This window comes from Sinohyriopsis cumingii, chromosome 1, assembly GCF_028554795.1.
Source record: "Sinohyriopsis cumingii isolate HCF-2022 chromosome 1, ASM2855479v2, whole genome shotgun sequence".
Lineage (NCBI taxonomy): Eukaryota > Metazoa > Mollusca > Bivalvia > Unionida > Unionidae > Sinohyriopsis > Sinohyriopsis cumingii.
The window spans coordinates 79,932,226-79,958,078 of NC_142961.1; the positions used below are offsets into that span (position 1 = coordinate 79,932,226).

A 25,853-nucleotide genomic window follows, 5' to 3' on the forward strand; every position below is an offset into this window, starting at 1 on the left:
TGCATTGGGAAATTCAGATGCCTGCCACTATTTTTAATTGTCTGGGCTCTTGGGCAAGTAATAATTTTACCCCTGATACATGTTTTTGTGTATATGTTATTGTTTTTGTGGGTTTAATGCCATTTTTCAGCACATGTTAGGCTATTCATGGTGGCCAGTGTAAATGGTGGAGGAACCACCGGAAAAAACACTGATCCATGGGAAGCTGTTGGCAATTTTTTGCACATACCCATGTTGGCTGAGCCCAAGACTTGAGCCTATGCATGTGGGTTTGTTTTGGAAACCTAATGGAAGATATAAATGAGACTGTGCAGATGTTATTTGTTTCATGGCTGCAATGAACTGATTATTACTGAGGAATGATATTGTGGGTAAATGACTTCCGGATTGAGTGCACATTTATACTTTTTTTGGTGATGACAAAATTATGATTGAAATTAATTTCAGTAAACTCAAAAGTTTATTTGGTGTATTACAGTTTAATTGAAGCATCATTAGGTTTTAAGTGTTAGCACTCAAGTTGATTCCTCTGTTAAATATCAGAAGTTGTCTTGATTGGTCATTGAAAAATTAGGAATTTGATGTGAAGACATTCAGTCTGAATGAAGGGCAGATAATTTTAACAGTGATAAATGAAATCATTGGTAAAATAAAGTGGTGCAGGTCTGGTCACCTTTTTTATTTAGCAAATCCATGTTTAATATGGTAGTTCATCATTTATTCAGCCCATCAGATTCCAGACTCTCTCTCTCTCTCTTAGATACATCACTACACTGTGCATGTTCAAAATTGCAATTGGTCAGAAATCATGTGATTACATTGATTTAAAATCACCACTTGATGCATCATTTTATGTTATTCTGATGGATACCCCTAAAATTGTTACATGTATTTTCATAAACTAATTTGTAAACTGTTTTAAGCTTTTCGTTTCTATTTTTAAAGCTAAATCAGCCCAAATCAGTATTTACCTGACACTTAAGATTTATCCAAAATATTTTTGGCTCTTCTAGTCATAAGCCAGAAGAGCTTGTGTGATCATCTGTTGTCTTTTGTTCATCCATTGTTGTTTTTGTCTAAGAGGGATAATGAGTGCTTCCTTAAGAAGAGTTTGGATTTTGTTTTTCTGCTTATCCTAGATCTCAGCTTTTTGGAGTAGTTTCCAAGATTTTGATTAATGTTTAAAAATTGACAAACATTTTAGCACTCTGGTAATTTTGGTACTTTTTATGGTGAAAATATACATTGCCAGTTCATTAATGATATTATGTATTGCCCAGTATTTAGATCTTAATATTTGTGTAGTTTTATAGTTAAAGATGGAAAGGAATTTACATTTAGAACTTAATATTTATATCATTTTTATATTTAAAGGTAGATAGGAATTTTGTTTTACAGCAGGCACCCTGATTTTACCAGAGTCTGAATCTGAGACAGAGGATGAATTGGAAAAAAGTGATCTCCTGGCCTGCCCCACGGTAGCCATGGAAGGTAATGACACTGATTTCTGCATGATTTTCTTATAGAGCATATAATTGCAGCTTTTCTGCAATTTTGAACTTGATCTGAAGAGCTTACCAGCTGGTCGTCTGTCATCCATCCATTAGCACAAGTTTGTTATAACTATTCCTCCCAAACTAATGAGACAGTGGCCATCTTGAAAAGATTGTTGTCGAAATGCCTTTGAACAGGTAGTCCTATCCACTGGATTTTCACAGAAAGACTATCCGTTTTTGAAGGAAGTAGTATATTATTTAGCTTTTATTGAAATACTAGTTTTGAAAGAAATCGGATGAAAAAATGAATTATTATCTCAAAACCTGGTAGAAACTGGGTGATTACAAGAAAGTTAAATGAGAGCGAGATTTAGAATGAAAAATTCCAATACGCTGCTCTTTTCAGGTAAATATTTCTACGTGGATAAGATGGTACCTCAGTCAATAAGATGAGGTTAAAACTTCCCCCAACCTGCCACAGTAAATGAAATTATCTTTTACACTACTAGTGCCTAGCATTTCCAGCATTTCCTTTGTACCTTTTTAGTATCTGAAATTCTGTAATTCAACTGTATTTTGAGGACATTGGACATGATTAGGGTCCAGCCTTTAGTGTCCAAGGTGTCAGACTGAGTGGAGGAATTCTCACTCAAGCATTTTTGAAAGTGGGATTGTTGGGGGGAGGGCAGTTTTTACATGTGAACAGTGTGTATGTGTGTGTGCTTTGGATTTTTAAAGTAGTTTTAACAATTTTCAGTCATATCACAATCATGTCTGCAGTGTGCATTTATAATGATGTGTAACATTGGGGAATCGTGCTGCAAATATGTGACATCATGTCCCACCCAGTCATATTTTCCTGACATCAGGCCAACCAGCCCTAACACAGACCTCTTAATGCTTTGGTATGGCTCAGGCAGGGTTCAAACCCATGACTTTTCGCATACTAGTCAGACACTCTAACCACTTAGTCCACCAGATCAGTCTGTACAAGAGCAGTATCCTTTTAATATTTTATGACAACCTGCAGTTTATATTTAATATAGATTTAATGAATTAACCTGCAGTTTATATTTATTGCCAGCACAGTGGAGGCATTTGTTTGTAAAGACAATGACACTACATTATATGCTTTAAAATTACATGTAATATTAGAGACATTACCATTGAACGCCAAATTTATGTAAGAGCTTGACTTGAGTGTGTATTTGTTTGTCTGTGTGTGTGTTTGTTTGTGTGTGTGATTGGATTTTTAACATAGCTTTAACAATTTTTTAATCATATCACAATGATATATGCAGTATGGCAGTTTATAATGATGTCAAGGGATGCTTTCACTTAGATGATGGATTGTATCATCTTTCTCATTTTGACGTCCTCAGTGACAGCAGCGTTCCTTATTGACATCCTTCAGAAACACATGGAAGTTCTACCTTGCTTTAAGGCAGAAACAATCTTGGTTTTCATTTTCTGGCTCATCTAGGTTTTCTAGTGAACTGGGAAAATTGTAATCTTCATCCGTCCCAGAACTTTGTCCATCTGGGTATAAAGTTTTTCACCAACCAGAATCTTGTGCAGCTCCTTCATGTCCGCAATAGCAGAATAACAGAACTGGTTGAGTCTGTTTCTGACAAGACTTGGATTTCAGCGAAGGAGTACCTGCATCTCCTCAGTTTATTCATTGTGGCTGCAGACCTGATCCCACTTGGGCGCCTTTCTACACCCCCCCTTACAGATGTCATTGCTGACTCCATGGCACCCATTCTAAGATCCCCTCAATCAATGCATGCAGATCACATGAGAGATTCGATCCCTCTTGCTTTCGTGGTACACCCTAGGTTGGCTGTCCAGGGGAATCCCACTGGAGAAGCCCCAAGTGGCAATAACAGTTTGCACTGATGCTAGTACATATAGACTTCACTACTGTAGGCAGCATATGGGTGCCAGAGAAGCACCGTCTACACATCAGCATCCTAGAAATGAGGGCCTTCTCAAGGCCTTTCACTTCTGGGAAGATCAATTCTTGGGCACAACAGTTCTCATCATATCCAACAATTCGGAAGTGGTGACTTGTCTCCTCAAACAGGGGTGCACCAAATCACCTGACATGTGTGTCCTGGTGTGGCAGTTGCTACGTTGGTGCGATAGTCTCTGTATCAGTGTGCAAGTCCGACTCATCTTAGGCAGGCTCAGTGTCCTGGCCGACACCATATCCATGAGAGGCCATGTCCTTCACATGGAATGGCCACTCAACCCAGCGATCTTTGCTTGGATCTGCACCTTCTGGGGCTACCAATGATCAATCATTTTGCAACAAGGTGGAACCTCAGATTGCACACCTTTGTATCTCCTGTTCCAGACCCAAACGTCTGGGCCATGGATGCGCTGTCAATCAGTTGGGAGAGGTTTTGGGCCTTCCCACAGTCCTCATACCTAAAAAAAATGCAAAAGTTATGGGGTGAGAATCGCAAGATGATTCTGATTGCTTCCCTCAGGTGGTACAAGTTCTGGGTCACCGATCTGCTCGATATAGCAATATATCTACCCAGGAAAATCCCTGCCAATCTGAATTTCCTCATGCAAACACAGTCGAAGATGTTCGATTTCTTCCCAGTTTGTCTTCTTCTACACGCTTGGCTCTGATCAGGTCAGCCTTGCGAGTCAAACAATTCAAACCTTTGATTAGGGAGAGAATCTCGAGACCAAGAAGGCCCTCCACTCGGAAGGCTTATGAGGGGAAGTTATGTTTGTTTAGGAACTGGTGCCAAGCCCATCACATCGTCCCTTTGCGTGCCTTGGTCCCTCAGTTGGATGACGTTTTCTCTGGCTCTTTGAGGAGAAACAGTTGGCTCTGATTACTAACAAAGGCTATCAGTCTATGATCTCAGACACATTCCGTCATCATGGCAGATGTGACGTTGGGCATGATAAAGATCCCTCAGATCTGTTAGCTAATTGTGATTTCCAGTGATCAAAATCCATAACGTTATTTCCAAAATTGAATTTGTCTTGGGTTCTAACTTGGCTCAGCTCAAGCAAGTTTGAAACTCTCACTCGTGCCTTGCTAAAGTTCCTATCATACAAGACATGTTTCCTGATAGCTTTAGCCTCTGCATGCAGGGTCAGTGAGCTACATGCCTGTTCAGTTGACCTGAACTATCATCATTTCAGATCGGATGGTTCGGTAGTTCTCCTTACATGACCAGGCTTCTTTGCCAGGAATCAGTAGGTAACCAACTAGTTGTCATTCGGCCTCTCTCTTCCGTAGATAAGTCGAGAACAGCAGCCATGCAGGATCTTGTCTGTGCCCTGAAGCACTGAGACAAGTCATGGTTCACACAACTGTCTCTTCCTCCCAGTCAAGGCCAGAAAACAAGACATCACCCCTCAAGCCCTTGCTTCATAGCTGAAGTGGGTTATGTGCTCAGCGTACTCTGAGATCTCTCAAGATTAGAATTGCCTCATGAGGATTACAGCTGATGAGATTAGAGCCATTTCTGCTAGCCTTTCTTTTGAATGCAACATTTCAATCTGAAATATTATAGAAACTGTTGGCTGGCATGCAGATTCAACCTTCTAGAGTTTTGCCTCAAAGATTTAGCACCACAGAGACAAACGTTAGATCTGGTAGGGCTGGTGGCAGCAGCACAGACAGCCACCAGACCCAAATAGATCAATCAACACAGCCTGTTAGGTTTGCTGGATTCACCATGAAAATTTTGGTAGGTGAGAAGATCTCAGTGTCATCTTCTCAGCCATATATACGAGTCTCAAATAAAGGAATCTCAGGCTATGTTGCTTAGGTCATTAGGAGAACAGGTTATCTGTAATATGGGGAATCCAGCCACTCATCTCCAGAAGGATACCCAGGTTAGAGGTGGGGTGCTTTGCCTCCCCTCTTCCTAGTACTTTTTCTCCTAACGTAATGTGCTTGGGGAACATATTCAAAGGAGAAAGCAAATTGTTAAGTAAATTATGTTTCCCAGAGAATACTTACCCAATCACATTACTTAAAAACCCTCCCAACCACCCCACCATGCGAGCATCTGTGTTAATGTCATGTTCAGCTCAAAACTGGAGACACCTAGTTGTATCAAGGGAAGGTAATGCTCAAGAGTCACTACCCTTTATGTAAATATAGACAGGAAAAGATGATTTTTGTCTTTTAGTAGGACTGGATTGGCGAGGTGGCAGGCTAATATTCTTAACATAAAGTGGTTGGGTAAATATTCTCAGAGAAACGTAATTTACTTTAAAAATTTGCTTTTCCTTTTAATAAACATTAGTCTCTCCTTCTGATATGCTTTGAAAACATTGAAGTGCACTGGCTACACAATGGTAAATTTACCATTTGACCTCAGCATCAATAACATTGTGGTAGCTTGAAGAGTGAAATTCATTTCAACAGAACTAATTTATATATTGAAAAGGTAAAAGGTTTGTTTCAGAAAGTTTGGTTTGCTATCAGCTGCTTGCTTTCGCGCACAATCTTTAATTAACAGTGGAATTTAGCTGGCCTGCTTGTACATGGCTGCAAATGGATGTTGTCATTTTTTATTCAGATCACCATACTTATGTAATGTGATAGCAATGAGTATTGTAGCAAAAAAAACCTTATTTACTGCAATTAAACCTATTTGCTTGAAATTGTGTAAAATTGTATGTTGGTATTATCATTTACACTGATCTGTTGTTTGTTTTTCTTCATTTGATAAATACACAAAATTAAGTGTCCACAAAATTGTAGCTGCTTTCCCAAAACATTTGACTTGTGAAATATCTACCTTGAACCAATATTTGGCTCTTCTATTTGTTACATACATGATAAAAAAGTTCAATGTTCAGAAGAATTTGCTACTATAATTAGCTGAGATATATATTGCTTATTATATGACTTGAAATGAAGTCTTTTAATATTACACTAAGCACTGATATACTGAGGGTTACAAATAGTTTGTGGGTTTGATTTAAGTTTTAAAGTTCCAGGTCATTTAGCATAGTTTAGACTTTAAATCTTACATCTTATTAGCAGGGATCACTTACGATATGTACACTATTCACTAATAAGTCAAATCCAACTGGACAGACCCAGATCTGCTGTTACATTATATACTGGCAGATTTTGGTCTCTACAATTTTTAGGAATAATCAGTAGAACAAGCAACAAAAACTCAGATCTGATATGACTGCAGATCAGGGTCTGTTTGTTTGTGGTTGGACTTGACTTAACAGCAAGTATATATAGTATCTTTGGGGATGGTGGAAAGGATTTGATTCATAATGTTCAAGAAAATTGGTGTGATTGACACATTTTACTGATTTAGTCATGCATTATGTCATTTAGAAAATGCAGACACATTCCCTGAGCCTGCCAGAAAGAAGATGCTGGAGGCAGCAACTCAGGCTTATGTCACAGAGAGTGATCATGATGGTGAGTACAAATTCATAATTCAGTATATAAACATCCACTTTCTTATGTACATTAGCAGTTTTCAGTCTCTGCATAATTCAAATGCTGTAAATGTTTCAAAGGTCTAACTAAGAATGAGCAAAAACTTTCTCTAATCCATGTATTAAGTACAAATGAAAATGCATTTTTAATGGCAGTAATAGAACACTACTGCTTCTTTTCCAGGAATCAAGTCCTCATCTCAAACTAATTATTGCCTTCTCCAGTTAGAATTGGAAATGAATATGTCAGTTTGATTCCTTAGTCAGAAGCAACATGTGGAATTCCATTCTCTTGTTTCCTTGGATGACATACTCACTGCTATATAGCACATTGAAATTTGTCTTCATTTCATCTTTAAACATTATTTTGCCACTTCCTTTCGTATCAACTGAGTGTTTGTCTTCTAAGTCCTTGCTGTAGTTTAGTGTTTTCTTTGTTCTTTTTGTAAATTTTAGGGCTTTGTTTAGTAAGTAGTGCTTCATTAAATTGTTTCATTGTTGAGTTGATTGAGTAATGTCTATTTTGTCTTTTTCTAGACTTCATGTATTGTGTGAATTTTTATATTTCAGAATTTCTGATGTCACATGGTGTGGGCAAGTGTGAGCACTGGAAGGTCCTGTGGGACACCCCCCACCTGCTTGATACTGGAAGGCCCTGTGGGACACCCCCCACCTGCTTGATTTGTTTAGATGGATGGCTGTCCAATTTGTTGACCTTTTGTCTGACCAAGTGTGTGACTTTGTGAGCGGTTGACACATATATGTTCTGTGACCTCCATGGTTCTGAGATCACCTTACGGCCAAGGATCCTTGATGCTTGTTATGATGACATCATTGTCATTAAGGGATTGATCCTTGGTCTCTCCCAAGGAAGGGAAAACACCTGAGAGCAAATTATGCCTTCCGCCAGTAGTACCATCTCAAGGTCGGTATCTGGGTGAGTGAGATTGGTGAATCATGCTTTCCTGAGAGGAAATAGCATCAGTCTTGTTCAAATAAATCTGATGTCCTTGTTGAACTGTGACTAATCACCAGTCATTGGGCAATGGGCATTCAGTAAGTAGAGTTTGAACACTGACCACCAGTCACTGGATTTGGTTATTAGTCTAGATTATCGGTCAATATTTCCCCTCCCCCCTCCTGTTCCTATGTTACTATTTAATCCTGATGGGGATAGGGAGTCAGGGAGGATAATCTGATCAGCATCTTCCGTTCCCTTTTAATCCCTATGGGATTTGGAGGTCTTCCTTCCCTGCAGTTCCCCCCCCCCCCCCCCCATTGTGCTCTGGAAGTCTCTCCCTTGGTAGTTTCATGGTAGGCATGGATATGACAGGCTTTAGACCTGCTCCATCCCCTCCTGTCTGGGTCAACAAAAAGGAGGGGCTGCCTCTCACCTCTAAGATGATCTAGAATGGTCATTAATCCCACTTGCCTAAGAGATCCGCTAGAAGTGTCAGTCCCTTCATCCTGTATGAAAGGCTTTGGGATGCTTGCAACTCCATTTTTATGTCTTCCTCTGGGGAGAGAGATACTGGGAGGGAACAGTCCTGTGTCACCATTCAAGCAGTCTCAGGACAGCTATGTCATTTCTGTCTTGGCGGATTCAAATACTTCTGAGAGGAACCTGTGGCGACAGTAGATCCCCATCCCATGGAGCATTAAGCCAGTCATGCTTTGAACGTAGCTGTCCCCTTTTTAGTGTGGTGTCCACTATTATGGGCTATATCACAGCCCATTAAGTTCTCTGTGGGTTCCATCACTTTGTCAGACCCTAATCTTAACGATATCATCTGGATATCATCTGGAAATTAGTGTTTCAGAGGCCAGAATATTTCTCACTAATGCATAGCATTAATTTTTCATGTATTCTTTGGGTCTTATGAGCATACCCTCCCCACCATCTATGAGTGTAGTTTCCACTGAGGGCCTTACTCTTTAGACTGTTTTCCTGGTGTCCTTAGCATCATTAAAGAAAAGGAGTAAGCTTCATGCCTTGTTAGTGGGAAAGGGTTATTTATGGTTCAGTGGTAATTGTGATTCATTTTCTCTTCTTTAGCAACCAAGGTTTCTGACCAAGAATCAGCTGCCTTCACTAGCTCCATTTCCTTTTGAGATCCACAGTCCCAGTTTGGCTGCAGACGATCAAGATAAGCCATTTGGCCCTGTTAGGGCCTTAGGGTTTTAATTGGCTTATTCTGAAGTGAAAAAGGAAGGATTGGAGGCATCTGTTCTCACCTCTTACAGGCTCCTCTAATATTTTGGTGACCACTATTTCTGGTCTTCACTTTCAATAGAGTTTATCGTTCTTTCATGAGAATTGAAGCCCATGAAGTTAGAGCTATTGCTGCTTCTTTGGCCTATTTGAATCACTCATCTTTTTTCAATGATGTTATCAGAGCTACCTTCTGGCAGTGTCACTTGACCTTCTCCATTTGCCTCATGCTGCTAATTGGTAAATTCAGCAATGCAATAATAGCAGGTAATGTATTATTGCTATTAAAATGTAGTTAGGGGGGAGGGTCAAAGTAATTCTAATTATGTAATGTTCACCTGTTACTATTGTGAAGATTCCCTCCATCCACTCCACCCTGATCACCTGAGCCTTCAGTACTGATTGGAGGAGGAGATAATTAGCTTGAAGATGGGTCTAGAGTACTGGAAAAGGACAGCAGTGCATTAGTAGCAGGTAGGTATAGATAATTTAGTTAGTTTATCTTCCACCAAGAAAATACAGTTTTTGGTAAACCATATAAATGTATAGACATGTAAATAAATACATTCCCAATACTGTATATCTTTTTTTTTTGTTGGTAGGAAACTTTTCATCTGGTGTTAAAAAAAGAAAGAATTGGATGGTTTTCAGTTAGTAAGAGTGTATTATGATGCGATGTTTTATTTCTATGTGTCCATAGAGTGATACATTTTAAAAGTGCCATATCATCATTATCCAACTTCGATAATATCTCTTCATGACTTGTACTGTTGTTTTATTGCAGAAGAGAAAGATGATTCACCCAGTAAAAGCCTTCTTGGTGCAGTAACACAGGCATATCCAGATTTTGAGGAGAGAAGGCAAGCCTTTCATTTTTCTGTCACATTAATTCAGAATAGGCTTTTGTCACCAAAGTTTGTACTGCAAAATAAGGTTTGTGGGGGCTTGGTATTCACATTCTTCTTTGACCATACCGGTAGCCTAGTGGTTAGAGTGTCCGCCTCAGATGTGGGAGGTTGCATGTTCAAACCCTTGCTGAGTCATACCAGAGACTCATATAAATGGTTAAACTGACACACTGCAGACATCATAGCGATATGACTCAAAAATTGATAAAAATCCAATACACACACACACATTCATCTTCATATATGTTCACCAATCACATCGACATTAGGGATATTAGCCTGCTATCTCGTGAATCCAGCCTACTTAAAGATGAAAATTGTCTTTTTCTGACTAAATCATATAGACAAAATGCGATAACTCTTACCCATTATCTCATCTTGCCGCCGCCAGGTGTTGCTAGTTTTTTATAGCTTTGTTGCTGTAATAATAACGTCATACATCTTACCTCCAACACTCCATGCCATCTTAGTGTTAAAATTGGACCATCCAAGTTTAATTTTTAATATTTTTGTTGGAAAATCATTCTTCTGCATGTTGTGTAAATTATTTTTACAATTTCTACTAAATTTGAGTGACTTTGTCACCTTAATGGACTTTGTCTTTTTCTGATAATGTTACATTATGCTATTGTTGACCTCATGTTGTCATTTGCAAGTTAGGACAACACTATTTTGCTTACTCTGTTAGTAACAGAGTTGGTATTAGTGAGTTAATAACATGCCGAATTGCAAATTTATGCTTTTTCTTTCCTTGTGTCATTTCCATAGAAATGTTGACGAAATGCACAAGTTCAAGGCATATTCTATAGACTTCTAAAATACAAGACCTACTTTTTTTTTACTGTTTCTGTTAGTATTGGGAGTGATATTAGTGAGTTAGTAACATGCTGATTTACTAATTTATGCTTCACATGTTGTTTCAGTGAAATGTCAACTAAATGCAAGAAAGATGGAAAAAGTTGAGGAAAGATGATGTCATCGCAGGATACATCCAAAGTCAGCCTCCATTGCATGTTTGGGGGGTACATAGGATCCCCCCTCCCGAACATAACATTCATTGCTTGCATTTCTGACTCATTGGGGGAGTGTTCCCAGTTTAAGGCTGGCCAGTCAGCGCAAGTCCACATGCATGTCTGAACATGGCCCTCAGACGTATAAGTCTAGAAGCATGGAGTTTGTACTGAATCCATTGGACCCATTTCATTATACACCCTTGCCATTACCAGTTTCCAGATGTCCAGCAATGGTCCAGCCAAAAAGGAGTTATGGGGATATTAGTGATAGATCCATCCAATTGGCTGTACCTTCAGTGACATAATTTTAATATGATTTAGATTTCAGTCAGGAATCTGTTGTCCAGGCAAGCCTTTGAAGCAGCTGGTATCAGTGATAGACATCCAACCTTCCCAGCATGAAGACTTTTATGATAAAATGGTCCGGCTAACCATGATATACTAGATCCATTTAACTATACTGTCTGATACATACTGATGGAGATTTCAGTGAGAAATCTGTCCGTCCTGCCAGGCCATTGGAGTGGCCTGTACAGATGATAGCCAGACTGTCTTCTATACTGCCAGCATCCAGGCCAACCATATGACAGGCAAACCATCAGGCAGTGACAAACTTCCATATGTTCACTGCCCATCCACACTAGTACATTTTTTTCAAAGAGGACAGAATTGAGTCATCAATGCCACCTGGTATGGTTTATTAGAGCTGCAAAGTGGAACCAGGTCAGGACTCAACACAGTGAGTGACAGATGCTCTGTCAGTCAGTTGGGAGGCATTGCGGGCATTTGCCTCCCCACAACCACCCCATGGTTTTATTACCAAAAATAATCCAGAAGTTACGGGGGTCAGAAATGCAAGATGATTCTGATAGCCCCTCTCAGATTGGACAAATCCTGGGTTACTGATCTACTCCATCTATCAATAGATTTTTCCAGAAAGATTCCAGCCAACCTAAATCTTTTCAAGCAGCCATGGTCACAGGTGTTCCATCTCTGTCCATACCATTTTCACTCATGGGTCTTGTCCAGACAGCCTTGCTATGCAAAATAACTTAACACCTTTGATTGTGGATGGACTCCTGACAGCAAGAAGACCCTCCACTCTAAAGGCTTATGATGGAAAGTGTTGTGTTTTCAGGTACTGGTACCATATCAATAACATTGTCCCTCTGAGTGCTTCAGTCCTTCAACAGGCTGACTTTTTTCTGTGGCTTGTCGAGGAGAAACAGTTGACCCCACTTATTATCAAAGGCTACTGCTTCATGATATGAGACACATTCCAGCATGATGGTAGATACGATATTGAGCATGATAAAGATCTATTGGAACTTTTAGCCAGTTTCAGTCTCATTCAACAAAAATCCTTCACTCAGTTTCCAAAATGGAATTTGTTTCAGGTTTTCACATATAAATTCAAACCTTTATCCCACACGTCACTAAATTTACTATCATACAAAACATGGTTCCTGATAGCTTTAGCTTCAGCATGCAGGTTGAGCCAGCACAGTGCCCTTTCCGTTGATCCGAACTATCTTCAGTTCAGTTCAGATGGCACTGTGGTCCTCTTGACACAACCAGGCTTTTTAGCCATAAATAGGTTATTCTCTGTCGGCAATCAGAGTCATCATTTTACTCTCTTCCAAACACACGTCGAGAGTAGTATGCAAGATCCTGTTCATGCACTCAAGTACTACTTCAAATGCACAGAGACAAGCATTGGCACACATAAGCGCCTTTTCTTCTAGTGTAAGTCGGAAGATAGGATTTCACTCCTTGCTTCATGGCTGAAATGGGTTATATACTCGGTGTACTTGGAGGTCTCTCAAGATCCTAGTCACCACATGATTACTGCTCATGAGATTGGAGCGATCTTTGCAAGCCTCACATTCTAATATAATATTTCAATATGAGATATATTTGAAGTTGTTGGCTGCCATGCAGAATCAACCTTCTCAAGTTTTTATCTCAGAGATTTAGCTTCGCAGAGGCAAACCTTGAATCTGGTTGGTCTGGTAGCAGTAGACCCAATAAGTATTATGTTTCTCTGAGAATACTAACCCAATTGTATTACTTAAAAACCCTCCCAGCCACCTTGCCATGCGACCATACATGTTAGTACATCACTCAGCTAAAAACTAGCAACACCTGGCAGTGGCAAGAGGATGTAAAGGGCAAGAGATGTTGCCCTTTGTGAACATGAGAGAGACAAAGATGGTTTTCATCTTTTAGTAGGGCTGGATTCGTGAGGTAGCAGGCTAATATCCCTGATGTTAATGTGATTGGGTAAATATTCTCAGAGAAACTCAATTTACCAAAGAAACAAATTTGATTTCTGTTCATCAGGCTCACTTCCTGTTCTACTCTATGACTTTAAATCTCTGTTTGATAAATTCATGAAACTGAACAAACCTAAACATTACAGTTAGGGAGTGCTGTATAACATAATCAAGTTTAAGAATAAAGGTCATCATTTTAAATTTAATAATTCTATAGCTGTTTGAGACTGATGGAAGCAAACTGTATCAGTGACGAAAAACTGGTAATTTTGAATTTGTGTCCTACATTTAATATATTTGTTTTAAAAAAACACAACCTGGAGTCCAACATGAAGATGAGCAATTTCAAAGTTTTGTCTACTTTGGTGAGTTCAGAAATATTAGTAATATAAATCTTTAACCTTGACCTTCATTACATTACTCAGAATATGATACACAACAAAGTGGTATTTTAAAGAAAAGTGCCAGGTTAATAAAAAAGTGCACACCAGTATATATCATCCACTCTTTATAAAGTAATAGAAAAACATATAGTAAATCCTACATATTCTTACTTAAATTTTGCTTATGCTTAAAGAACAGTCATGATTTTGACATTCATACTCCTGTCAAACAACTCTAACTCAAATTACAGATGTATGGTTGAGCGAAGTGAACAAAGGAAACCTAACTGGAATTGTTTAATAGGATTTTAAATCTGCAGCTGTAGATCCTGTGATTGGTTATCCAGATCAAATGGAAATTGTACAAAATGTGTACAAACTTGAACTGCTTTGCTGTAGGTTGAAGATGATAATTTGGGTGGGTCGGTGCAAAAATAGATACATCGTTTGATGAGCTTTTGCCATTGTCCATGTCTAGTTCCGACAAGATGGTGTTGTACAGTACTCATGATACCATCTTATTTACCAACATTATTTCATACAGACTGCATTGAACACTATTTGCATCCACTCACTAAGCATATGCCCATTTTTTATGTTTTACTCATTTTTAATTTTAAAAAGTAATTTTAAATTGTAGCAATGTCCTCGCCTGCCCTAAATATCAGACTGCAAAAACTTCTAGGCAGGTCAGTGTTGTGTTGTGTGTGCATGTGAAGAGCCAATAGTTACATGACACATGCCTCAAAATGTACACATTATTCTGTGTCTCACTTGCTACTGATGTCACCAGATATAATTATTTGATCTGAACTTGGATACATGTTTGTGTTTATATGAACTATATGGGTACCCGATGGCTCATTTTATTACCTAAGTTATTTTCAGCAGGCTTGTATCATGGTACCCGTTGGCAGATGTAATGCTGTCCAATTGTTTGCGTCATGTCTGCAAGAGTCAATACAGCAAGTTGCATAGAAAGTACAACATTGCAACCAGAAAGCATCATAGCCTGTTTTCCCCAAGGATGAGTAATTGGGCCTTTGTTATTTCATGTCTTCTTAAATGATCTGCCCTTTTTCACAAGTGCACTAAATGATTTCATTTTTGTTGATGTATGTGTGTGTGTTTTGGATTTTTTTCATAGCTTGAGCACATCTTTTTCAGTCATATTGCTATGATGTCTACAGTGTGGCAGTTTATAGTGAAGTCTAACACTGGCACATCATGCCATATACATGCAGCAATGTTGTCCCACCCAGTCACATTATCCTGACACCAGGCCAACCAGTCCTAACACTAACCTCATAGTGCTGAGCACCTAGCAAGGCAGCTGCTGCTAACATTTTTATAAGTCTTTGATATGACTTGGCGGGGGTTTGAATCCCCCACCTCCCACATTCAAGGTGGACGCTCTAACCACTAGGCCACTGGAGTGGTGCCTTTTTGTTAATGATTTTACACTTATTGCATCAGGATTCTCCATAAATGTTGTGCAGTCAGACTTGTGCAGTGACTTTAAAAATTGAAGATTGGTGTCATAAAATTGATATGCATATCAATAAAAATAAAACAGAAGGGTATGCTGATAACAACCTCACAGTGACAGACACAATTAGTCTAAATACATTTAGATTTAGCCTTAAAAGGAATCGAAATTGAGAATGTTGGAAGTCAAACTTTTAGGTATTCATTTGGATAGATTTATACAATGGAATGATCAAATTGATAAAGTAACTAAATTAAAAAAGAAATATCTTTCAGTGGAGCAGAGATTATAACTCTTATGTTTTGCCACTTTTTGACTACTGTGTCACTATTTTGGGAACGTTTTCCAAACACAGACTTCCAAAACTACAATAAAGAGTGGCAATAATTATACTCGGAAAACAATGTTTGATGCACGCGTGAGCCTCTCTTCCATGAATTGAACTGGCTGGATTTATTAGAAGCATTTAGTGTACAAATCTTTTCAAGGAATTGCTTCACAAATATCTTGAGGAATTATTTGAAACAGACTTATCTGAATATGGATTAAAATCTGTTCTTGATGAGGATCCTAGACTTCCCAAGTCAAAGTTAGAAGCCTTCAAAAAGTCTCTCCGATATTTGGATTTAGATTTTTAACATAGCTTTAACAATTTTACAGTCATATTCCTTCAATGTCTGCAGTGTGACAGTTTATAGTGATGTCTAACACTGGGGCATCATGCCGCAGACATGTAGCATGATGTCAGACCGCTTAATACTGAGCACCTAGCAAGGCAGCTGTTAGTACCATTTTTGTAAGTCTTTGTTATGACTTGGCCGGGGATCGAACCTACAACCTCCCACATCTGAGGCAGACACTCTAACCACTAGGCCACGAGAGTGGTCCTCTGCGATATTTAGGTGCTTTTGTATTCATCAAGTTACTTAAAGAAATGGTATCTTTTTTACATCTTTAGCAACATCTTATTATTGTCATAATACACTAACATTTTAGCTTCTCGTGGGTCGGTGGTTCTTCCCAGGGTTTTCCCGGGTTCTTCCTCCACCATTAATACTGGCCGCCATGCATAGCGTATTGTGTGCTGAAAAATGGCATTAAACTCCACCACAACAACAACAACACTAACATTTTATAGTATGTTGTAAATATTGTATAGAATTTTTCCACAATTAGCAGTAGACCTCAAGGAAGAGTAGTGTTGAACTACTTAAGTTACCATCTATAAATAAAAAAATAAATTATTATTATTTTTATTATTATTATTATTATTATCATATCTTTGAGTGATGAATAAGTGGAGCAAGTTTTATGGCTCTGAGTTATAAAGCAATAATGGAAAAAGTAATATATGTCATTGACCTTGAGGGCATGATCTTGTCTCTAGCACGTGACTTTGCATCTAGTTGAGATATATATGTTGACCAAGTTTTATTCTTCTGTCTCAAATGCTCTTGAGTAAGGGAGTGAAAACATACAACTTTTAATCTTCATATCTGCTCTTGACCTTTAAGATAGAAGCCCAATACCATGTGATATGACTAATAAATTTAACCAAACTTGGCCTGTGGGTATATCTTGACATTGACAGAGACAGTTTCATTGATCTGATGTCCATGATATCAGGCTTAATGTCAGAACCCATGACAGAATTTTCTACAGCAGTTACAAATATCTTGTGAAGCTGTTACTCAAACATGTTAACTTGTGTTAACTCTAAAATGTAAGAAAATATTTATATTTGCAAACTTGCTTTGTTGCACTTTCTCAAAAATATCAGAATTGGTGTCAGTACTCAGCATGCAAAAATAATTGCATGGCAGAAGAAACTGACTTGTATTGGATTCCTGGATTTTGTTGTTGACCAGTTGAGTGTAAGTCCCTTCAAGGGACTCCTATTTATTACCTGAAATGTTTTTTAAAAAAAAGGATATATAATAGGATATCTAACAGTGTCTGAGATTAGAGTTTTTGAGTCACACTCATGTAGAACAAACAACAGTCAAAATGTTCAAATAAATAACAGCTACTTAGACAAGAGAATCATCTTCGCTAGCCAACGTTCCGCCATGATAACCCCTATCTACACCTTGGCAGATTGAGTAGATATTTTCGTGCTTTGTCCTAGTGACATCTGTTGGATTTCACGAGTTGCCTTCCTTAGTATGTAATGCCAGCTAACCAATAACAGTTGTGCATTGTGCATCGGCCAAAAATGCTGGAGGCATTTGACTTATAAGGATATTTTGTAAGTTTAACACCAAAATTATGACTGTACCAGAAGGAAGCCATTACAGGTGTATTTGAGTGAAAGGTATTTGTAACAAACGCAGACCTACAGTGGAAATCTGCTTCTTTATCAGTCCATTCAAGTTGTGTGCTCCACTTTTTTTGATATTAAATTTGAATAACTTAATTTTGATTAGATTCATTGGCTTGCCACCACATCCAATGAAATTCACATACCCAAAGCACAGAAATATTGGCACGATATGCCAAGGTGTAGAACAGTTATCATATTGCAGCCTTGGCTAGCAAAGTTGACAAGAGAATTAACTGAGAGCAGTGACTGCTGCTTAGGTGCCCTTGATGTTCTCCATAATTTTATCTCTTATTGTGAAATTACAGGACAAAACTTACCTCTGATCAGATATGTTGTACAAGACGAGTGATCAAATATTCATGGTTGTACATGATTTGCTATTTTTCATCAACAGCAAAGTTAATTCCAAGCGCTTAAGACACTTGAACCTACTAGATGCTGCCACTCAGGCTTACACAGCTGTCAGTGATACAGACGAGGTGAGTTTGCATGGTAATTAGCACACAAGCTTACACAGTTGTCAGTGATATAGATGAGGTGAGTTTGCATGGTAAATAGCACACAAGCTTACACAGCTGTCAGTGATATAGATGAGGTGAGTTTGCATGGTAATTAGCACACAAGCTTACACACCTGTCATTGATATAGATGAGGTGAGTTTGCATGGTAAATAGCACACAAGTTTACACACCTGTCAGTGATATAGATGAGGTGAGTTTGCATGGTAATTAGCACACAAGCTTACACACCTGTCAGTGATATAGATGAGGTGAGTTTGCATGGTAATTAGCAAACAAGTTTACACACCTGTCAGTGATATGGATGAGGTGAGTTTGCATGGTAAATAGCACACAAGCTTACACAGCTGTCAGTGATATAGATGAGGTGAGTTTGCATGGTAATTAGCACACAAGTTTACACACCTGTCAGTGATATAGATGAGGTGAGTTTGCATGGTAAATAGCACAAGCTTACACAGCTGTCAGTGATACAGATGAGGTGAGTTTATATGCTAAATTGCTATCTGGCTTTCACAGCAGTCAGTAATACAGAGAAGGTAGTTTACATGCTAAATTGCTTGTCAGAGATGTAGGTGAAGTGTGTAAACATGTTAATTTGCTCTGTGATATACACAGCTGTCAGTGATAAAGGTGAAGTGAGTTTACATGTTAAGTTTCTCTCAGGCTTACACAGCTGTCATTGATAAAGGTGAGGTGAGTTTACATGCAACGTTTCTCTCAGCCTTATACAGCTTTCACAAAGATGAGGTGAGTTTACATTCTAAGTTTCTCTCAGGCTTACACAGCTGTCATTGATAAAGGTGAGGTGAGTTTACATGCAAAGTTTCTCTCAGGCAAACACAGCTACCACTGGTAAAGATGAGGTGAGTTTACATGCCCAGTTGGACTCAGGCTTTCACAGCCTTTCAGTAATACAGATGACGTGATTTCACATGCTGAATTGCAATTTACTCATACTTTAGTTTACAGATCATAGACCACTCCATTGGCCTAATGGTCAGAGCATCCGCCTCAAATGCGGGAGGTTGTGGGTTCAATCCTCGGCTGAGTCATACCAGACATATAAAAATGGTACTAACAGCTGCCTTGATTGGCACTCAGCAATAAGAGGTTAGTGTTATGACTGGTCGGCCTGGTGACAGGATAATGTGACTGGGTGGGACATCATGCTAAATGTCTTCAGCATGATATCCCAGTGCTCGACATCACTATAAGCTGTCACACTGCAGACATCGTAGCGATATGACTGAAAAATTGTTAAAGCCATGTTGAAAATCCAAATCACACACACACATACAGATTATAGTTTTGTAATGCCCCCTTTGCTTGCAGAGGGGGCATTTCGATATGGTACTGTCCTCAGTTGTCAGAGTAGAGAAATGAAATTTGATTATGTTTAAATTTTTAAACACATTGGTGTGGTATGACCTTGTATAGGGCATGCATCATTCATCAACATTCTTATTTTGATTTTGTCGAAAAACTGCTAAGCCAGTTTGGATCAAAAATGGTGGGAATGTCTCTCAGGACAAGCTTTTCCAAAATTTTGTTAAGGTTAACAATGCTGTTCTTCCTTAGCAACAGAATGGTGAACCTAGTTTCAAATTCTTGTACAGAATGACAAACTAATATTGATCAACCTTGGTAGGATTGTTTCTTATGACATGGTCTTTGAAATTTCAGGAGTTGCTCCCCTAAGTAATGAGCACTATTGAGGAGCCTGGTTGCCATTAAATCATTAGAAACTGTATTTTGCATGTGTCTGTCTGTACAGAGGTTAGACTTGAACATCCCATCATTATAAATTTTAGTGATATGAAGTCTGTAGTATATGTTTTGCATGCTTACTTAGAACGTTATGTATCAGATTTGTAACTAAATGGAAAAATACACATTGTGTTTTTATATGGTCTAAATTTGTTAGATTTTCCTGGTATAATTCTTTTTATTCTTTTCTTGCATATTAGTCCAAAGCTGACAAATAAAAAAATAAAGTAGTTCACATTTCGCTGTTCATATATCACAACATTTGATTTGGTAATAAAGTTTACAATTTATGAACATGTCACAGTACAGGTTTTGTGAAGGGCAAAATGTATGATCAGAGGGACAATAATATGCAGAATGCTGAGTTCTCTTCAGTAAAGGGACAATAATATGCAGAATGTTGAGTTCTCTTCAGTAAAGGGACAATAATATGCAGAATGCTGAGTTCTCTTCAGTAAAGGGACAATAATATGCAGAATGTTGAGTTCTCTTCAGTAAAGGGACAATAATATGCAGAATGCTGAGTTCTCTTCAGTAAAGGGACAATAATATGCAGAATGTTGAGTTCTCTTCAGTAAAGGGACAATAATATGCAGAATGCTGAGTTCTCTTCAGTAAAGGGACAATAATATGCAGAATGCTGAGTTCTCTTCAGTAAAGGGACAATAATATGCAGAATGCTGAGTTCTCTTCAGTAAAGGGACAATAATATGCAGAATGCTAAGCTCTCTTCAGTAAAGGGACAATAATATGCAGAATGCTAAGTTTTCTTCAGTAAAGGGAACTATATGGTCTTGTTTTCTGCTACTTTTCAATTGTTTGTGTTTTTACTGTCTTTGGAAGAAAGATTGGGAATACCATAGCAAATTGGAACATTAATCCATCTTGGACTAAAAGAACAATGTGCCCCTCCATACCCACCACCAACCCATCCCATATCTATGAAGATGACTTGAAATATAGTGAACAATTTGCAAGTCATAAAATCATAAAACCATATTATGAATATTTTTGCACATTAGGCAGACAGAAAATACAAATTTTAAGCCAACTGTAGTGCAAGTCGCTTGGGCCATGTGGGCATTCAACGCTGACTATTTCAGTAAGTGGCAAGTATTCACTTCATTTGGATTCATATACGTCCATAGTCCTTTGGAAGGCCATTATTTAGATGCCTCGAGAGGTGCATACGGCAAAATCAGTGTTACAGTACGTAGACATCATTGGACGAAATGAACCTAAAGGTGTAAATCCTATATTATCTGGATTGAATGTCATGCACTGTGATGTAACAATGAAAGCTACACATATTGATAAACATATTTGTATGAAACTCGATTGTGACAATTCCACTCAACACGCTCTTATTTTGATCCAAGTTTAGTATGTGGCCACCATTGTAAAAGTCCATAGCAATAGATTATTTTCATCTTAAATTTTCTGGGTGACAGTTAAGGTGCAGAATATTCAATAATTTGGATTGAATAGACTTTGGTTAAAGAAAATTAGTGTTAAATTTTAAAAGAACAATTTATAATGAGTAAATATGCATACATGACCCATGTGACTTGTACTATAGTGGATGAACAGTTTACCTGTTCATAAATCTTTTGCCTACCATTTAAACGTAAATTGTTTGTTTTAGCAAGGATTTTGTGAATGTATGTTGTGTGCAAACATACACACACATATATATAATAGAAGGCCTGTAAAAAATTAGTTTGCTAAATTAAAAAATGGTGCCATATAATCAGTAAATATTATAATTTATGAATTTTTTCAAATTTGTTAATATCGTTTTGATACAAATTCACATAATTTATTTAGCTCTGAAAATAACTTGCTATATGTTAGCATTTAAATTTGACATGACATCGTGAAGTTTATAAATTAATTATGGTTCTCATGTCTCTCAACAAGTGAAGTTAAAAGTTTAGAGGCCTTTGATGAATCTTTTATCATAATTGGGATTGAAGTGGAGGTGAACAATGGATAAGTGTCAGGCAATGTGGCCAGTGACATAGACTTGAAGAACCATTATGATACCTCAGGGCAAGGATGCACCCATTATTACTGTAAGGCAATAAGAAATATACTATAATTTTTGGTAATAAAGCCATTAGCAGCACAGGTTGCATGAACAATTTTTAATAATTTTGCCCCCCCCCCCCCCCACATAATTGCAGTAACAGTAGTATAGTATTGCCACATAAATGGAATTGGATAAGCTTGCTGTTAGCCTAAGTCTTTACAACCCCATTGTGAAATGTGTACTTTAAATATTCAATTTATATGTGTGGAGCAGCCAAAAGCAGTGGATCTCATTTGTAGACTTTTTGAAGCACAATGAAACAATAAGTTTATAATCAAAACTTAATAAATGGCCATATGTATTCATATTTTGATTGACTGGCATTAAGTTGATACCATGTCAGGTTGCCACCATTTATAATTTTGTTACAACTAGCCAAATTTGATGAAGGGAGACAATTCATGTGGGCATACTTCAGTAACACAAGATGGCAACCCCTACCAATGTGAACTAGGAATTCCAGTTACAGAAAATCTGAATCTTAACATAAGGTAGGAAAATTTAATTTTTTTTCTGCAACTCTTGATTTTAAATATATCTGACTGATTTAAAGTGGTTTTTGTTGAAAGTGCCTATCACACTCCTCTTGCCCACCATGTGTTTGCAAAGTCTGTAGATGAAAGATTACCAAAGGCATGGTACATGTATTTGTTCATTGTTGATGCTGGACTTATTCCATTTGAAATGCATTTTGTTGAGGTATATTCTTTACTGACCACTTTCTTTTTGACATCTTGAACTTGGATGAATCGAGGCATTGAACTGACATGATTTTGATTTTGTCATTATTCAGCTACTTTCACAAAAGAGTTGAAAGTGGACACAACAGGTATTTCAGTAATCTTGATACCTAGGCATCAGTCTACTGAATAACCTAGACCCAGTCTAGACATCATTTGAAGAGCAGCAGTATTTCACAAAGCAATGAAAACTTGTTTATTTTACATTTGTTGTGGAACATTTTATGATAGTTCACCAACAAATGCTCACAGTGTAGGAGTGTGCAAGCAAGTTAAGCTTTTTAATTTTAATTAAGTCAGAAGTTAGATCTCTTAATGCAGCCAGACATAAAACAAATTGCAACCACAGAGTACTTGTGATTTCCAATACTGCTTGTTATAAAATAAAAATGAACTGAGTTCATCTGCTGCCCTTTGAGGCTTTAAAAAAAATTTTAAGAGATTTTTTTTGGTTGCTTAAGTGCTGGTTACTGAAGTTTAAAAACTGGAAAATGCTGATTGTTTTCCAAAACCTATCACCTACAATTCAGGATGCAAAGAAAGTATGCACTGTCTGGTGTGTATACCATTTCCCTTGTAACTACAGTTAGTCATATATAAAAATGGTGCAAATCTGATGTTCAATATGGTCATTATGGCAGCCATCTTGAAAATATTGCTGCAGCTTCCCCTGAATAGAAACTCCTTTTAACATGTGGTTTTCACCAATAGAGTAATTACAATATAAAGTTGGTGTTAAATGAAAATGGTACCAATCTGAAGTCCAGTATGGCCACTGTGGCCATTTTGAAAATCTTGTCAGTATTTCCTATTAAATGGATGGTCATATCAACATGTTTCCATTTTGTAGAATGTTTATGGTATCTAGTAGGTCCTAAATAAAAATGGTATCAATTTTTACATGAAAGAAGGCTTCCATGTCAGAATCTTGAAAATTTGTTTATCACAACTCTTGTACTATTAGAATAGGTTTTGGGATGGCTCCACAAGCAATGGATTGGCATCTGTAACTGTATCCAAAACCAGTTTTCAACTTTTTTTTACATAACAGCAGAGACAGTTTGGTAAGAGTGTGCTTAGGTTATGTGTTATCAGATTTGTGTGAAGGGTGGCTCTCCAAGCAGTGGTGTGGCTTCCATAGCAGCCATGTGGAAAATTTATTTTTAAAATATATTCTTCTGATCTGATTTTCTTCCTACTCAAAGGCATATTTTTAATGCACATTTGTTTTTCCTTTTAAGGAGAGTGATGCATCTGAGATATTGTGTGAAACTACAGTGACAAATATTGATGCAGCAATGGATCTAGGACCAACTCAAGCATACAGTTCTTTTGAAGAATCTTCACCCTCAAAGGTATTTTGAGCTGTACTATTCATAGACTGGAGGAGCTAATGGAATGGCCTGTTGTCCATTGCATGTCATCCTCTGTCCAGTGTCTGGTGTCCAAAATCCATTTTCTGCCTGTACTTTATCCCACATTTTCCTACACTACTTATCCATGAAACTTTACACATGCATTCATAAGTCAGGTTGGTCTTAAACGATACTCAGGCATTAAGTATGGACAGTGTAGTGGCCATTTTGAAAATTGTGTTATTGCTGCTCATTCCGAATTGATTGTTATGTCAACTTAGGGTTTTCACTGAAAGAATTTTTAGGTGTCTGATCAGTCCTATATAATAAAGGTGCCATCCAGCATAGTCAAAACAGCAGTCATCCTGAAAATCTTGTTATTGCTACTCCTCCTGAAAGGAAAGGCATATTGATATGAGGTTTTCACCAAAAGACGTGACATTTACTTTATCCTAAATGAAAATGGTGCTGATGTGACATCAAGCATGGCTATCACAGCAGCATTTTGAAAATCTTGCTATCGCTACTCCATCTGAATGGATGGTTATATTCACATGGTTTTAACCACAATATGCTGAATGATGTTTGCTGTGCCCTAAATGAAAATGGTGCTGATCTTTCATCATTTATAGCTGTCATGGTGGCTACTTTGATACTTTTTTCACTTCATAAATATCAGAGATGATTTCTACACTCAGCATTGAAAAGGAAAAAGTGGTCTTATTTTAAATTCCTGGAAATTCACTTCAGCCAGTAGAGGGATTCCTTGTTTCAGTCATCATAACATGTGCCACTCTGATTTATACATATTAAAGAAGTGCTATTATTAGTTAAATCTTTGATGTTGAAATACTCTATCCAGACAATTTTCCAATTCTTACATTACGACTTTTCTTGAGTTAATGTCAGAAGACACATGATTTCCATTCATTATATTGAACAGCAGTTGAAAGCTGACAATATCCATTATATGAAAAGACTTATCTTTCTTGAAAAGCATACCCTTTTCTAGTAATGCTTTCATTGTTTCTTCGGCATGAAGCTGTTACTCTGTGGGGCAAAGAACTTAAACAGTTTACTGAAATGATTCCAAATCTAATATTTCATTAATGTCAAGAAAAGACATGTTCTGTTACACATTTAGGGTTGTTCTGTTTAAACAAACCCACGGAAGGCACTTTTTTGTGCCAAGGTACTCTGATTAATCGAAGTCTTTCTGTGAAGATGTGCAAAATTCTAAATTGCATCAATGGGTGACTTATACATGCCAACCATAAGCTTTTTGCATATCCATTACTTTTTTCTTCACTTTGTCTTATGCTCAACTGTACATGGATTATGCTTTGCCAGTACATTACAAAAGAAGAAAAATAAAAACAATAAACGTTGTGTTTAATTTATATTATCATCTTATTTCACTCATTGTACAAAATTTGAGAATATTCTAAAATGAAAGAGTACTGTATAAGAATAGTGTAAGAGCTAATTTGCCCAGGATATATCTACATATACTAATTTTCTATTTATAGCATCAGTATATGACCCATATCCAAGACAGATGGATTTCTTCAATTTGAAACTTTGCCTTGCAGATTCATTATATTCAGAGTCAAGTTGGTTACTGGACCAGTCTGTACTTTTAAAGAAAATGGCGCCAGAGATTAAGTAAAATGGGCTTATACAGTTTGACTTGTAGATGAATATTCATAGAACAGATGGGTCTTTTTATACTTCAGAACATGCCTGATCAGAAATAGGACAAATCAATACCACTTTAAAAATTTGTTAAGAGGAATGTGAGAGTGATAGTCTAGAAAAAGCACTGGT

At 37.6% G+C, this 25,853-nt stretch overlaps 1 protein-coding gene across 5 annotated transcripts in view; it reads left to right on the forward strand.

Annotated features, from left to right (window-relative positions):
• Positions 1–25,853, forward strand: part of LOC149807205 (uncharacterized) — a 63,026-nt gene that overhangs the window by 25,697 nt on the left and 11,476 nt on the right. For all 5 annotated transcript variants that reach the window (XM_089963483.1, XM_089963515.1, XM_089963491.1 and 2 more), the window contains exons 9-13: positions 1,399–1,491; positions 6,841–6,927; positions 9,944–10,019; positions 17,946–18,030; positions 23,913–24,026. In XM_089963483.1, coding sequence (XP_089819609.1) covers positions 1,399–1,491; positions 6,841–6,927; positions 9,944–10,019; positions 17,946–18,030; positions 23,913–24,026 — 455 coding nt within the window. The remainder of the gene's footprint in view (positions 1–1,398; positions 1,492–6,840; positions 6,928–9,943; positions 10,020–17,945; positions 18,031–23,912; positions 24,027–25,853) is intronic.